The sequence below is a fragment of the Coregonus lavaretus genome, assembly GCF_964263955.1.
Source record: "Coregonus lavaretus genome assembly, contig: HAP1_SCAFFOLD_2187, whole genome shotgun sequence".
Classification (NCBI taxonomy): domain Eukaryota; kingdom Metazoa; phylum Chordata; class Actinopteri; order Salmoniformes; family Salmonidae; genus Coregonus; species Coregonus lavaretus.
This window is the reverse complement of record NW_028167116.1, coordinates 20,940-37,394: the sequence shown is the minus strand read 5'-3', so window position 1 is coordinate 37,394 and position 16,455 is coordinate 20,940. Positions and strand designations below refer to the sequence as shown.

The following is a 16,455-nucleotide window of genomic DNA, read 5'->3' as shown; positions in this document are numbered from 1 at the left end:
ACGAGATATTCATAGTGGCCGGTTGGTGTGTTGAACGCTGTCTTCCATTCGTCTCCCTCCCTCATCCGCACCAGATGGTAGGCATTGCGAAGGTCCAGCTTTGTGAATACAGTGGCTCCCTGCAGCAGTTCGAAGGCAGACGAAAGTAAGGGCAGTGGGTAGCGATTCTTAACCGTGATGTCGTTCAGACCCCGGTAATCTATGCATGGACGAAGAGAACCGTCCTTCTTGCCGACAAAGAAGAATCCCGCTCCTGCGGGGGAAGATGACGGTCTAATTATCCCGGCGGCAAGAGAGTCATTAATGTAGTCCTCCATGGCCTTTCTTTCCGGGGCTGACAGTGAATACAGACGACCCTTGGGAGGTGCTGTGCCAGGCAGGAGATCAATCGCGCAGTCATAGGGTCTGTGTGGGGGTAGAGATGTCGCCTTGGATTTGTTGAACACCTCTTTCAGGCTGTGGTAACAGGCCGGAACATTGGATATGTCGGAGGTAGCGCTAGATCTTTCCCGGTGAACGGGCAGGGTGGCCCCCCTTAAACAGGTCTGGTGACAACTCCTTCCCCACTCACGGACTGTTCCTGTCTCCCAGTCGATGTGGGGGTTGTGCTGACGGAGCCACGGGTATCCAAGAATGAGTGGTTGGCCAGGTGAGTGTAGGAGGTGAAACTGGATGGACTCCTGGTGGTTTCCTGACAGCAGGATTGTCACAGGGGCGGAGATATGAGTGACAGTGCCAAGATGATGCCCATCCAGGGCTCGTGCAGGAATGGGTTGTGTCAGTTGATGATGGTTCACGCCCAGTTGCTGTGCAAGCTCAGGGTCCATGATGTTTGCTTCGGCTCCGGAATCCACAAGGGCGGCCAATGTATGAGTCTTGTCAGAAAGCTGAAGGCGGAGATGAAGCAGGGTCTTTCGGATGGAGGGAGACTGAAGGCTTGTTGAGCTCACCCGGATCTCCCCTACACCTGGTGAGCTGCGGCTTTTGCCGGACAAGTGGCGACACGGTGATTCTCGCCACCACAGTAGAGGCAAAGGTTGGAGCTTAGACGGCGCCGACGCTCCTCGGGAGTCAGAGAGGCACGGCCAATCTCCATGGGCTCAGGCTGACTGAGTTGGCTATGGGACTTGACAGGCAGGGGCTGGACAGAAGCGGTATCGACCCGAGTGCGGATGGCAGGTTGACTGAGACGGCCCTTCTCCCTCCTCCGGGTCTGTATACGGCGGTCAATGCGGACGGCAAGGTCAATGGCGGCATCAAGCGTTGAGGGCGGGTCATGGGAAACAAGCTCGTCTTTGATATAGTCCGCCAGGCTATGGAGGAAGGCTTGCACCAGTGCCTCTGGGTTAAACGAGCTTTGACTGGCCAGGGTACGAAAGTCAATGGAGAAGTCTGCCACTGTCCGATTGCCCTGACGGATGGTGAGCAGAGCTTGTGACGCTTCGGCTGTTGGCGAGCCTAGGTCAAAGACCTTTAACATCTCCTCCTCAAAGGCACTGAAGGAGGCACAGGCTGGGGTTTGCCGGTCGAATTCCGCCGTTCCCCACAACCGAGCTCGACCGGTGAGATGTGTGATGACATACCCCACCTTGGCTCCCTCTGTTGAGAAAGTCCTGGGCTGTAGTGCAAACTGGATTCGGCAGCTGCTCAAGAATGGTCTTACTTGCTTCTGGTTGCCATCAAAACGTTCCGGGTTCCCAATCTTTGGTTCAGGAGCGTGGGGATCTGGTGGCAGCACTGCCGGGCCTGCAGCATTGGGACCTCCAGCGGAGGGATGAAGGAGTGTCGGTGGTACAGGAACAGAAGGACCAGGGGGGGGTGCAGGTGGAGTAGCCGGGTTTGAGAGTAGTTGCAGGGCTTGGGCTAGCTGTTGTTGCTGCAGTTGGAACTGTTGTTGCTGCTGGTTGAATAGCTGGAGAAGGGAAGCGATGTCGCCAGCCATCCGATTTATGTCTCCCTCAGAGCGTTCCAGTCGCTGTATGGCAGTCATCTCTGGCTCTTCTTCCATCGTGGTCAGGGAGTGCGCTGGGTCCATGATGGTCAGATCGTTCTGTCACGGACAGAAGAGGACCCAAGAGCGCAAGTTCAAATTCAGAGTTCTTTATTGAAGGTTTCAGGCGGGAAGAGGAGTGCCAGGGGTGTCAGGGGTTCCAGGGGTGCTTGGGGCTCTGGGGTTTTTCAGGGTCCTGTGGGTACCTGTGCTCCGGGGGTCACCAAATGTCCGGGGGTGTCCAGTCCAAGTGCTTAGTGTGTGTGTTCCCCAGTGATGGAGCGGCGTATCGGGCTGAGGGTGGTGAAGCGTCTGGGCACGCTCATCTGGTGGTCGGAGACCTGGGGGAACACACACACAACAGCAATATGAATGGCAGGCAGAAGTACAGATCAGGGCTGGGCAAATGTCGTGGTGAGAGACAGAAGGCAGAATCGAGTTACCGGAGGGGCTGAAGATCGGAGAGTAGTCGAGGTCCAGAAGGCAGGTCGGGATAGACGGGGCAGTAGAACAAGGAGGCAGTCAAGAAAGGATCGGTATCACAAACAGGAGTCAGAGCGCAGACAGGCAGGTTACTGGTCCGGGTTTGAAGACGATCTGACAGGGCTTGGCTGAAAAACAGGGCTTGATATACTGGGAGAGGTTAGTGGGGAAATGCAGTTCAGCTGGCAGAGTAATTAGAACAGAGTGAGGCAAGGTGAGGATGGTGAGTGGGAAATGCAGTGCAGCTGGCCAGGTAACAAGAGCAGAGCAGGGCGGAGCCAGGTGGAGCTCGTTAGGCAGAGTAGGGAGAGAGTGAGCAGAGTGGCAGAGAATTGAATGCAATTAATGTTGCTACCAGGGAGAGAGAGTGCTCATGACATAAACAGAAGTGAGAATTATAGGCAGGTCTGATGCCGAAAAATAAAGGAAATTCTGGCCTACTTCACCCATATTTTCTCTTCTTTTTGCAAAAAAAGTTGTGTGTAGTTCCAATAGTTAGCTACACCACTACATGGCTATAAAGTAATTAACTAACACTGTGAAACACTACCAAGAGTTGAATTTAGTTCAACTGCCACCAAGCTACTGTAAAATCTAGTTAAATTACTAGTTGAACTACATGTAGTTCACCACTCTCCAACACTGGTTGTAATCAAGCCAGCACCACAGAAAACATCACATAGCTCACGTGCTGCAAACATGCCCTAGAGCCCTGCATCTCAGCGCATCCATACTGTGAGTTTGATTGAATACCATCCCAGCTATTCTCATCGATGGTCTTCCCAACCCTCTGTGTGTGTGTAGGACTGTCTGCTGGGTTCAGCGCGCTGTGTGCTGTTCCAGTGTCCTCTCTACAGCTTCTCTGGCTCAGCTGTCCTCAAGATCCAGGGACGCCTTTGGAACAGCACCTTCCTGGAGGTAAAACACCACGTCACCTATCGCATTGTGTTGTTATGTGGTAATAGCAAAGACTACCATTCCCATGACGCAATTGGCCCCACACGACACGTGGCGTCACAGCGCCTTCCTGAAGGTAAAACAAACAAACACGTCACATTACATTTCTGTTTTAGTCATTTAGCAGACACTCTTATCCAGAGCGACTTACAGTAGTGCATTCATTTTAACATACAGTGGGGAAAAAAAGTATTTAGTCAGCCACCAATTGTGCAAGTTCTCCCACTTAAAAAGATGAGAGAGGCCTGTAATTTTCATCATAGGTACACGTCAACTATGACAGACAAAATGAGGAAAAAAAATCCAGAAAATCACATTGTAGGATTTTTATGTATTTATTTGCAAATTATGGTGGAAAATAAGTATTTGGTCACCTACAAACAAACAAGATTTCTGGCTCTCACAGATCTGTAACTTCTTCTTTAAGAGGCTCCTCTGTCCTCCACTCGTTTCCTGTATTAATGGCACCTGTTTGAACTTGTTATCAGTATAAAAGACACCTATCCACAACCTCAAACAGTCACACTCCAAACTCCACTATGGCCAAGACCAAAGAGCTGTCAAAGGACACCAGAAACAAAATTGTAGACCTGCACCAGGCTGGGAAGACTGAATCTGCAATAGGTAAGCAGCTTGGTTTGAAGAAATCAACTGTGGGAGCAATTATTAGGAAATGGAAGACATACAAGACCACTGATAATCTCCCTCGATCTGGGGCTCCACGCAAGATCTCACCCCGTGGGGTCAAAATGATCACAAGAACGGTGAGCAAAAATCCCAGAACCACACGGGGGGACCTAGTGAATGACCTGCAGAGAGCTGGGACCAAAGTAACTAAGCCTACCATCAGTAACACACTACGCCGCCAGGGACTCAAATCCTGCAGTGCCAGACGTGTCCCCCTGCTTAAGCCAGTACATGTCCAGGCCCGTCTGAAGTTTGCTAGAGTGCATTTGGATGATCCAGAAGAGGATTGGGAGAATGTCATATGGTCAGATGAAACCAAAATATAACTTTTTGGTAAAAACTCAACTCGTCGTGTTTGGAAGACAAAGAATGCTGAGTTGCATCCAAAGAACACCATACCTACTGTGAAGCATGGGGGTGGAAACATCATGCTTTGGGGCTGTTTTTCTGCAAAGGGACCAGGACGACTGATCCGTGTAAAGGAAAGAATGAATGGGGCCATGTATCGTGAGATTTTGAGTGAAAACCTCCTTCCATCAGCAAGGGCATTGAAGATGAACGTGGCTGGGTCTTTCAGCATGACAATGATCCCAAACACACCGCCCGGGCAACGAAGGAGTGGCTTCGTAAGAAGCATTTCAAGGTCCTGGAGTGGCCTAGCCAGTCTCCAGATCTCAACCCCATAGAAAATCTTTGGAGGGAGTTGAAAGTCAGTGTTGCCCAGCGACAGCCCCAAAACATCACTGCTCTAGAGGAGATCTACATGGAGGAATGGGCCAAAATACCAGCAACAGTGTGTGAAACCTTGTGAAGACTTACAGAAAACGTTTGACCTGTGTCATTGCCAACAAAGGGTATATAACAAAGTATTGAGAAACTTTTGTTATTGACCAAATACTTATTTTCCACCATAATTTGCAAATAAATTCATTAAAAATCCTACAATGTGATTTTCTGGATTTTTTTCTTCTCATTTTGTCTGTCATAGTTGACGTGTACCTATGATGAAAGTTACAGGCCTCTCTCATCTTTTAAGTGGGAGAACTTGCACAATTGGTGGCTGACTAAATCTTTTTTTCCCCCACTGTAGCTGGTGAGACTACATATCCCAATCGTAGCAAGTACATTTTCCTCAACAAAATATTTATCAGCAAAGTCAGTGCTAGTAGGAAAAAACAAGTGTTTTTGAGCTTATAGCTTATAGATAGATATAACCTGCTCTCACGTATTGTGTTATGTGTTTTAACATAGACTACTGTTCCCATAAAGCAATGCATAACTTGTGGTGGTTGATAGAATTGTATGGCCTTGTATGACTACACAATGATGCACTTTGCTAGATGAAGCATCTGGTTATTAAAAGTAGTAATCCTGCGCCTGGTTTCATCAATGAACAAACACAACACTACCACTCAACGACACTCAACGCTCTCAACAGTGGCCATTGCTCTCTGTCACAGCTCCAACCTTTATGTCTCTGCTTGGCACGTTTTCCTGAAGTACCACTTAATGCAAGTGCATGTTAACAGTAGCATTTGTATCGATGAAACAGTAACTGTGAAAGGGCATTATGAAGGAGTGAGAGCAATCACAGACTGTAACTACAAAGGCAACACGAGGGCGGGCGGAACAGGAGGGACCCTTTGCATTGTACTTTGACAATGTATTAATCAGCATAAGCCGTCATTATCCGTGTTCCGTGTCATTCATTGTTATAAAACAATGAGGATAAGTCATAGGAGTTGGCTAAAGCACAGACTGATCTCGGTCTCTTTCCAGGCTAACCTATTATTGATCATCTCATATAAATATATCATTGATAATGTCATTGATAATGTTTGGCCAGTGTAATCTCCTCTCCCTAGTAAATGTCTGTGTTGATGAGGTCTTCTCTGCTTCTGCTTGCTCTTTGGGGTCTAGGCTGGGCTGCTATAAAGCACGTTGTGCCAAGACAAGTACTGATGTTTAAAGGGCTTTATGTAAACCTCTGATGGATACATCATTTATTGATGAGTTCTCTTGCCGTCAGGAGTTTCCTTCAGACCATGTTCTGGAGATGCTGGTCAGAGGCTCTCTAATCTCCTTCACCTAGTAAAGACTAGTGTTTCTCCTCTCCTCTCCTCTCCTCTCCTCTCCTCTCCTCTCCTCTCCTCTCCTCTCCTCTCCTCTCCTCTCCTCTCCTCTCCTCTCTCCCTCTCTCTCTCTCTCTCTCTCTCTCTCTCTCTCTCTCTCTCTCTCTCTCTCCCTCTCCCCCCTCTCTCTCTCTCTCTCTCCCTCTCCCTCTCCCTCTCCCTCTCTCTCTCTTTTTCTCTCTCTCTCTCTCTCTCTCTCTCTCTCTCTCTCTCTCTCTCTCTCTCTCTCTCTCTCTCTCTCTCTCTCTCTCTCTCTCTCTCTCTCTCTCTCTCATTCTCTCTCTCTCTCTCTCTCTCTCTCTCTCTCTCTCTCTCTCTCTCTCTCTCTCTCTCTCTCTCTCTCTCTCTCAGGAGTTCCAATCAGTCAGTGCTCTGGAGCTGCTGGTTAGAGCCAACATCACAGTCAAGTCCAGCATCAAACACCTGGTGCTGAGGGATGCTGCCGCACAGGTAACACACACACACACACACTGAGAGACACACACACACACACACACTGAGAGACACACACACACACACTCAGAAACTCACACTCTTAACTATTAACATGAATAACTAGAGCTATGAGTATTTCCTGACCATATGACCTGACCAGGAAAAGACTATGGGCTCTAACTACTAGTGACACATACACAGTAAAGACAAGACACTTCACAATAAAGCACTCATTGCTTTATATTGCTGTGTTTTCCCTTTAGGTCCCAGTGATGATTTACCCAGAGATTGGTCTGACTGCCCAGTACTGGATCCCCTGGTGGTGGATCCTCATAGCCATCCTGGCTGGTATCCTGGTGCTGGCTCTGCTGGTCTGCATCCTCTGGAAGGTACCAACACCTAGTATAACCCATAATAAACACCTCTATTACTGTTCCTACATACCTCTATTATGCTGGTGCTGGCTCTGCTGGCATGCATACCGTAGAAGACACAACACACATCATATGACTTAGTTACTGTACCTACATACACTATATATAAAAAGTATGTGGATACCCATTCAAATTAGTGGATTTGGCTATTTCAGCCACACCCGTTGTTGACAGGTGTATAAAATCGAGCACACAGCCATGCAATCTCCATAGAAAAAGATTGGCAGTAGAAAGGCCTTACTGAAGAGCTCAGTGATTTTCAACGTGGCACGTCATAGGATGTCACCTTTCCAACAAGTCAGTTCATCAAATTTCTGCCCTGCTAGAGCTGCCCCGGTCAACTGTAAGTGCTGTTGTTGTGAAGTGGAAACGTCTATGAGCAACAACGGCTCAGCCGCGAAGTGGTAGGCCACACAAGCTCACAGAACGGGACCACCAAGTGCTGAAGCGTGTAGCGCGTAAAAATCGTCTGTCCTCGGTTGCAACACTCACTACTAAGTTCCAAACTGCCTCTGGAAGAAACGTCAGCACAAGAACTGTTCATCGGGAACTTCATGAAATGGGATCTTAGCCTAAGATCACCATATGCAATGCCAAGTGTCGGCTAGAATGGTGTAAAGCTCGCCGCCATTGGACTCTAGAGCAGTGGAAACACGTTCTCTGGAGTGTTGAATCACGTTTCACCATCTGTCAGTCCGACGGACGAATCTGGGTTTGGCGGATGCCAGGAGAACGCTGCCTGCCTGAATACATAGTGCCAACTGTAAAGTTTGGTGGAGGAGGAGTAATGGTCTTGGGGTGTTTTTCATGGTTCATGCTAGGCCCCTTAGTTCCAATGAACGAAAATCTTAACGCTACAGCATACAATGACATTCTAGACGATTCTGTGCATCCAACTTTGTGGCAACAGTTTGGGGAAGGCCCTTTCCTGTTTCAGCATGACAATGCCCCCGTGCACAATGTGAGGTCCTTACAAAAATGGTTTGTCGAGATTGGTGTGGAAGAACATGACTGGCCTCCACAGAGCCCTGACCTCAACCCCATCAAACACCTTTGGGATGAATTAGAACGCCGACTGCAAGCCAGGTCTAATCGCGCAACATCAGTGCCCGACCTCACTAATGCTCAAGGGGCTGAATGGAAGCAAGTCCCCGCAGCAATGATCCAACATCTAGTGGAAAGCCTTCCCAGAAGAGTGGAGGCTGTTATAGCAGCAAAGGGGGGACCAACTCCATATTAATGCCCATTGTTATGGAATGAGATGTTGGACGAGCAGGTGTCCACATACGTTTGGTCATGTAGAGTATCTCTATTACCCTGGCTGGTATCCTGCTGGCTCTGCTGGCTCTGCTGGCTCTGCTGGTCTGCATCCTCTGGAAGGTACCAACACCTAGTATAACCTATAATAAACATAGGTTCCTACATATCTCTATTATACTGCTGCTGGCTCTGCTGGCCCGCATCCTTTGGAAGGTACCAACACCTAGTATTTCTGATTTATTGTCACATCCACCAGATAGTTTAAATAAAACATGATTTATTGTCATATCCACCAGATAGTTTAAATAAAACATGATTTATTGTCACACCCACCAGATAGTTTAAATAAAACATGATTTACTGTCACATCCCCCAGATAGTTTAAATAAAACATTATTTATTGTCACATCCACCATGCAGATAGCTGCAGTGAAATGTGTTGTTTTACAAAAAAAGATACATCAGCCAATTTCCATTATTCTCTTATCATTCAATTTCTTTGATATTACCATCTAGTCCATCTCTCTGCTCTCTCTTCTCTAGTCCATCTCTCTGCTCTCTCTTCTCTAGTCCATCTCTCTGCTCGCTCCTCTAGTCCATCTCTCTGCTCTCTTCTCTAGTCCATCTCTCTGCTCTATTCTCTAGTCCGTCTCTCTGCTCTATCCTCTAGTCCATCTCTCTCCTCTCTCTTCTCTAGTCCATCTCTCCTCCTCTCTCTTCTCTAGTCCATCTCTCCTCCTCTCTTTCCTCTAGTCCATCTCTCCTCCTCTCTTTCCTCTAGTCCATCTCTCTGCTCTATTCTCTAGTCCATCTCTCCTCCTCTCTTTCCTCTAGTCCATCTCTCTGCTCTATTCTCTAGTCCATCTCTCCTCCTCTCTCTTCTCTAGTCCATCTCTCCTCCTCTCTCTTCTCTAGTCCATCTCTCCTCCTCTCTCTTCTCTAGTCCATCTCTCCTCCTCTCTCTTCTCTAGTCCATCTCTCCTCCTCTCTTTCCTCTAGTCCATCTCTCCTCCTCTCTTTCCTCTAGTCCATCTCTCTGCTCTATTCTCTAGTCCATCTCTCTGCTCTATTCTCTAGTCCATCTCTATGCTCTATTCTCTAGTCCATCTCTATGCTCTCTCCTCTAGTCCATCTCTATGCTCTCTCCTCTAGTCCATCTCTCTGCTCTATTCTCTAGTCCATCTCAGCTCCTCTCTATTCTCTAGTCCATCTCTCTGCTCTCTCCTCTAGCCCATCTCTCTGCTCTCTCCTCTAGCCCATCTCTCTGCTCTCTCCTCTAGCCCATCTCTCTGCTCTCTCCTCTAGCCCATCTCTCTGCTCTCTCCTCTAGCCCATCTCTCTGCTCTCTCCTCTAGCCCATCTCTCTGCTCTCTCCTCTAGCCCATCTCTCTGCTCTCTCTTCTCTAGTACATCTCTCCTCCTCTCTCTTCTCTAGTCCATCTCTCCTCCCCTCTCTTCTCTAGTCCATCTCTCTCCTCTCTCTTCTCTAATCCATCTCTCCTCTTCTTTACTTACATTCCAACTGCGCTCTCTCTCTCTCTCTCTCTCTCTCTCTCTCTCTCTCTCCCTCTCTTCCTCCTTCCCTTCACATCTCTGTTGTAACTCCCGCTCCTCCTTCTCCTCCCTCCCCAGTGTGGGTTCTTCAAGCGTACAGAGCGCCGCCCGCAGTACGAAACAGAGTACTACCGCGCCCACATGCATGCTCAGCCCTCTGAGGTTGAGAAGCAGGCGTCAGACCAATAGGTTCCTGCCCTCTCGTCTCTCCAAGTGGTAAAGCCATGCACCCTGGCCTGCTCTGCACAATGGCTTGCTCTGGACCTTGGCCTGCTCTGCACTGGCCTGCCAGTGCTGTGACTTTGCCTGAGTTGTTATCTGTAAACCTTTGTATACCTGAAACAAGTTCATCCTGGCGTTGTAGGAGGTTGTGTACATGTTCTCTTCCTTATGAGATTGTCCTTCCTGTTCTATTCATGAATAATCTCATTTCATCTGGTCACACGTCACCTGATTAGATTAGGTTAGAATGCCAGAATGAACTTGTTCCTTGTTTCTCACAAAATGGTGGTGCAGGAGTGTGTTGACAGCATAAGGTTATTATGCTGTGTGGTGTGTTTACTTTGCTTGTTGTGTGTCACCTGTTTTATTCAAACTTTACGCAAATCACCTGGATGTTTTTGGCTTTTGTGGCACATGCACAATGTTTCAGAATCAGCAACCAAAATGTTTCCTTGGGTTAAACAGCAACATCAACCTAGTCTCTCTCTCTCTCTCTCTCTCTCTCTCTCTCTCTCTCTCTCTCTCTCTCGCTCTCTCTCGCTCTCTCTCGCTCTCTCCCACAGTGTGGTTTCTTCCGTCGGGTCCAGTATGAAGATAAAGTGCCTCAATACCATGCGGTGAAGATCCCCCGTCAAGACCGGCCCCAGTTCCAACAGAAGGCAGGGATCCTCCAGAAGAAGGAGTGGGCCACACACTGGAGCGACGGAAGCTCCTGAACAACAACAACAAACAAGGAGTAGAATAAGAACAACAAACAGCCATTCAACCCTATGACACTCACTGACTCTGCAGTGGAACAAACGTGTGCAGACAGACTGACCGTGTCACAACAGTGTTGTGCACATTGAGGCTATGTCCTGATTCTTCACCCTTCTTCTGAAGTGTGCACGTGCACACTTCCCGTCATGGATTTATCAATGGTGAAAACTCACCCAAGCCAATGCTATTCTACTGTATTCTACTGTATTCTACTTTTAAAATGACTGGATCAATATTCTGGACTGCTACTGCTACTGCTGACTGACTGACTATCTGACTGACTATCTGACTGACTGACTATCTGACTGACTGACTAACTAACTGGGGAGAATCTATATATACTATGCCTTGCATTGGTGTTTTACTGACTGTAATACTGCACACAGACTTCTGACTAGACCAATACTTATCTATCAGATTGATCAATACATATACAGTGGGGGAAAAAAGTATTTAGTCAGCCACCAATTGTGCAAGTTCTCCCACTTAAAAAGATGAGAGAGGCCTGTAATTTTCATCATAGGTACACGTCAACCATGACAGACAAAACGAGATTTTTTTTCTCCAGAAAATCACATTGTAGGATTTTTTATGAATTTATTTGCAAATTATGGTGGAAAATAAGTATTTGGTCAATAACAAAAGTTTCTCAATACTTTGTTATATACCCTTTGTTGGCAATGACACAGGTCAAACGTTTTCTGTAAGTCTTCACAAGGTTTTCACACACTGTTGCTGGTATTTTGGCCCATTCCTCCATGCAGATCTCCTCTAGAGCAGTGATGTTTTGGGGCTGTCGCTGGGCAACACAGACTTTCAACTCCCTCCAAAGATTTTCTATGGGGTTGAGATCTGGAGACTGGCTAGGCCACTCCAGGACCTTGAAATGCTTCTTATGAAGCCACTCCTTCGTTGCCCGGGCGGTGTGTTTGGGATCATTGTCATGCTGAAAGACCCAGCCACGTTTCATCTTCAATGCCCTTGCTGATGGAAGGAGGTTTTCACTCAAAATCTCACGATACATGGCCCCATTCATTCTTTCCTTTACACGGTCAGTCGTCCTGGTCCCTTTGCAGAAAAACAGCCCCAAAGCAGGATGTTTCCACCCCCATGCTTCACAGTAGGTATGGTGTTCTTTAGATGAAACTCAGCATTCTTTGTCCTCCAAACACGACGAGTTGAGTTTTTACCAAAAAGTTCTATTTTGGTTTCATCTGACCATATGACATTCTCCCAATCCTCTTCTGGATCATCCAAATGCACTCTAGCAAACTTCAGACGGGCCTGGACATGTACTGGCTTAAGCAGGGGGACACGTCTGGCACTGCAGGATTTGAGTCCCTGGCAGCTTAGTGTGTTACTGATGGTAGGCTTTGTTACTTTGGTCCCAGCTCTCTGCAGGTCATTCACTAGGTCCCCCCGTGTGGTTCTGGGATTTTTGCTCACCGTTCCTGTGATCATTTTGACCCCACGGGGTGAGATCTTGCGTGGAGCCCCAGATCGAGGGAGATTATCAGTGGTCTTGTATGTCTTCCATTTCCTAATAATTGCTCCCACAGTTGATTTCTTCAAACCAAGCTGCTTACCTATTACAGATTCAGTCTTTCTAGCCTGGTGCAGGTCTACAATTTTGTTTCTGGTGTCCTTTGACAGCTCTTTGGTCTTGGCCATAGTGGAGTTTGGAGTGTGACTGTTTGAGGTTGTGGACAGGTGTCTTTTATACTGATAACAAGTTCAAACAGGTGCCATTAATACAGGTAATGAGTGGAGGACAGAGAAGCATCTTAAAGAAGTAGTTACAGGTCTGTGAGAGCCAGAAATCTTGCTTGTTTGTAGGTGACCAAATACTTATTTTCCACCATAATTTGCAAATAAATTCATTAAAAATCCTACAATGTGATTTTCTGGATTTTTTTTTTCTCAATTTGTCTGTCATGGTTGACGTGTACCTATGATGAAAATTACAGGCCTCTCTCATCTTTTTAAGTGGGAGAACTTGTACAATTGGTGGCTGACTAAATACTTTTTCCCCCACTGTAGATAGACTGAGCACTGACACTCAAATGGACCTTTACTACTGACAGGCATCAATATTCACTGATCTTTTCTGATAGGCTAATAGATCAACACACACACTTATTTCAAAGCCACTGCCTATGACTCGGACTGCTTCTTGCCTTAACTACTGTACTGTAAGATCGAAAAGGGCAAAGAAAAATGATGTTTATATATTATTGTTTAGCATTTTAATTTTAGTTACTGTAATACTACTGTTGGTACAACGTTAGAATGAAACAATCTGACAACACCAGCTCCCATTTAGAGAAGATTGACCATTTGGTACCTAATGAATACCGCCCAGCCTTCTGCCTGTTCACTGCTATGGCCATAACATTGTGATCAGTTGAATTGATTGTGTTGTAGCTAATTCAAGGACTGTGTCCTCTAGAGAGCTTAGGCTTTTGTTTTGTTTTGTGTCGGGTCGGCTGTGAGGAACAGCCATTGAGGAATTCACAATAACAATCCATCACCTTTAATGATCTTGAAGGAAACAACTTCAACATAGGAAACGACAATATCAACAGCCACAGCTCATGGTAGGAGATATTAGATCCAAACAAACTAAGTTTATATTTGTGGTTGAGTACCACATTGTTCAGGTACTTCACATATCCCCCTGCAGCCCCCTAGATGTCCTCAATAATTTGAAACCCTGATGGGAAAGATGATTGTAAATAATAATTTATTACAGTTTGTATTTACATAAAAGTGCCTTATGGCTTAATTCAAAAAGAGAGAGAATGAGTTGGTAGGAAGAGGATGAAAACTAACTTTGGAGCTACTGAAGGTTTACCGAAGGTTTACCGAAGGTTTGCTGAAGGTTTGCCGAAGGTTTGCCGAAGGTTTGCTGAAGTTTTACCGAAGGTTTGCTGAAGGTTTGCTGAAGGTTAAGGTACATAATTCGTAGAGTGTTTCAGGACCCAGTTTAAAACCTATATGTAGAGCCTGGAGTTTTCTCTGGTCAGGTTACGTGGTCCAGAGAAACTCCTGGCCCTATCACCCCTGAAGTGAATGGATATGAGAAGAGCCCTGTACACACAATTAATATACAGCCCTGTACACACAATGAATATACAGCCCTGTACACACAATGAATATACGTCCCTGGTGTCTACAGGGCCATGAGCATGCAGAGTCAACGTTGTGATTTAGATATTGCTGGACAATCTTGTAATAGCATGAAAGAATATCGGTGTTGTTCAGATGATATAATTTTTTTGTCATGATTTTATTTATTTGTTTTACCATTGTAAATAACAACAAAAGTCAAAGACTAATTAAATGAATTTAGTTTGAGAATCGACTGGGTTTGGTCTTGGTATTTCCGTTAAAATGCCAGAACCTGCATAATGTCTTGTGGACACTAGATGGCGATAACACACTCTGGTTTGGCTTGGAAAGAGGGATGTACTGTATACAAATTTACATTTTAGTCATTTAGCAGACGCTCTTATCCAGAGCGACGTACAGTTAGTGCATACATTTTTCATACTTTTTATCATACTGGCCCCCCGTGGGAATCGAACCCACAACCCTGGCGTTGCAAGCGCAATGCTCTACCAACTGAGCTACAGGAGGCCTACTGAGCTACACAAATCTCAAGAATACTTAAAATGTTTGTAAAAACTGTTCATATAGAAGAAAACATTGTTTAGAAATGTATGCAGAGTTATCCTTATTTACAATAAATGGTACATCCAAAAGGATGAAAGGATATGCTTTTTGTAATTGTAGACAGTCTGAACTGTATATAGCACTGAGAGACAGTAGGCTTTTGTTCCTGTTATATTAGTTAAATAGAATTGGCTGCATGGTTCAACGCACAGATACAAAAATTGCCATTGTATGTTGATATGTTTTGGTATGTTCTGGTATGTTCTGAATATGTTTTAATTTAACTTTTATTTAACCAGGTTAGTCTCATTGAGATAAAAGTCAATTTTTCAATAGAGACCTGGACCATGACAGCAGCATGAACACATCAGTTTCAGACAAACAGGAATATGACATCAACCAGACTAAGATACGTCAGTATAACTAGCAGTAAAGAGCATGTACACGACACAAGTCAGAAAACATTAGGCTCTGTATGTGAGGCCCTCTACAGGGCCATTACAGTATCAAAACTACTTCAGTAAAACAAAACGCTTCCTTACATAAGGCAACGCCGACTAGTGACATCTGGTGACAACTAGAAACAGCTACATGACTCAATCTGTTAATCTATTTGACCTTTGAAATCCTCCAGGGACACCAAGTCCAGGAGTTTTAGGTTGGCTTTTGTTAACACAAAACAAGATGGATCTGAGGTTTTAAGTGTTTTCATTTCGAGCTAGAAGAGAGGATAGATAAAATGGCAGTTTTCCTAAAAATACTTATAAAGATGAATATGTACCAGCAGAGTTCTCCCCAAAGAATGCAAGAGTGTCGCTGCGCCACCTTGTGGACTGGCTGTGGCACTACGTAATAATGATTATATATATATATATATATATATATATATTTTTTTTTTAATCAAATTGAAGCCAGGCACCACACACTAATAAGGTATTTGTTTTGCTCCAGATTGCAGGAAATGGCATTTACAGGTGTTAAAAAATGCAAATATCTCTGAGTCCAAAGGGGGCCACTGCCCCCCTCCAGGCCTCTCCTTTCCACCATACTCAGCAGCTAAGTAAAGATCACTGTAATGATCACAAAGATGAGTACTAATCCTAATCAGTGTGTGTGTGGATGGCAGGGAGAATTTTATTTGTATGTATTTTCTGTAGCAGAGCTTCGACTGTTAAATGCACCTCAGCTGTAGCATAAAACAGTGGAAAGAGGCACGTCGCTAGCTGCCATTGTACCGGAGAACAAGCGCCCACGTGTGGACTATTCGGCCTCCCTATCTTTCCATCACAGTATAGACAAGGTCGGAGGAGTGCCGCGTCATAGTTCTGACCCTGCCTGCTATGAGAGTGAGTGATTGAGTGATTGAGTGAGTGAGTGAGTGAGTGAGTAAGTGAGTGAGTGTGCCAGCCAGCCATCCAGCCAGCCAGCCAGCGCTTTAGCCAGCCCGTTATCCCGTCGCAACCCAAACCTGTGGCTGCATCACTGCCTGGTATGGCAATAGCACCGCCCTCGATCGCATGGCGCTACAGAGGGTGGTGCACACACATACATACACACACACATTTACATTACATTTACGTCATTTAGCAGACGCTCCAGAGCGACTTACAAATTGGTGCATTCACCTTATAGCCAGTGGGATAACCACTTTACAATTTTTTTTTTTTTTTTTGGGGGGGGGGGGGGGGGTGTAAGGGGGGGGGGGGGGGGGGTAGAAGGATTACTTTATCCACACACACATACACACACACACACACTGATAAATAATCCCATCAGCACTGTCAGTCATCCTCACAAAGAGTCACCGGGTAAGAAGAACATGACAAATAGGTCCCACTGTTGGACAGTTGCTGTCCATTGGAGTGCT

General features: G+C 46.0%; 1 protein-coding gene across 1 annotated transcript in view; it reads left to right on the top strand.

Moving 5' to 3' along the window:
- LOC311113860 (integrin alpha-7-like) overlaps positions 1-11,467 on the top strand; it is a gene marked incomplete at its 5' end in the record, with an annotated part of 56,469 nt that extends 45,002 nt beyond the window's left edge. The window contains 4 exons of the mRNA XM_084189148.1: positions 3,278-3,391; positions 6,601-6,699; positions 6,948-7,073; positions 10,718-11,467. Coding sequence (XP_084045274.1) covers positions 3,278-3,391; positions 6,601-6,699; positions 6,948-7,073; positions 10,718-10,870 — 492 coding nt within the window. The 3' untranslated portion in view covers positions 10,871-11,467. The remainder of the gene's footprint in view (positions 1-3,277; positions 3,392-6,600; positions 6,700-6,947; positions 7,074-10,717) is intronic.
- Positions 11,468-16,455: the final 4,988 nt, after the last annotated feature.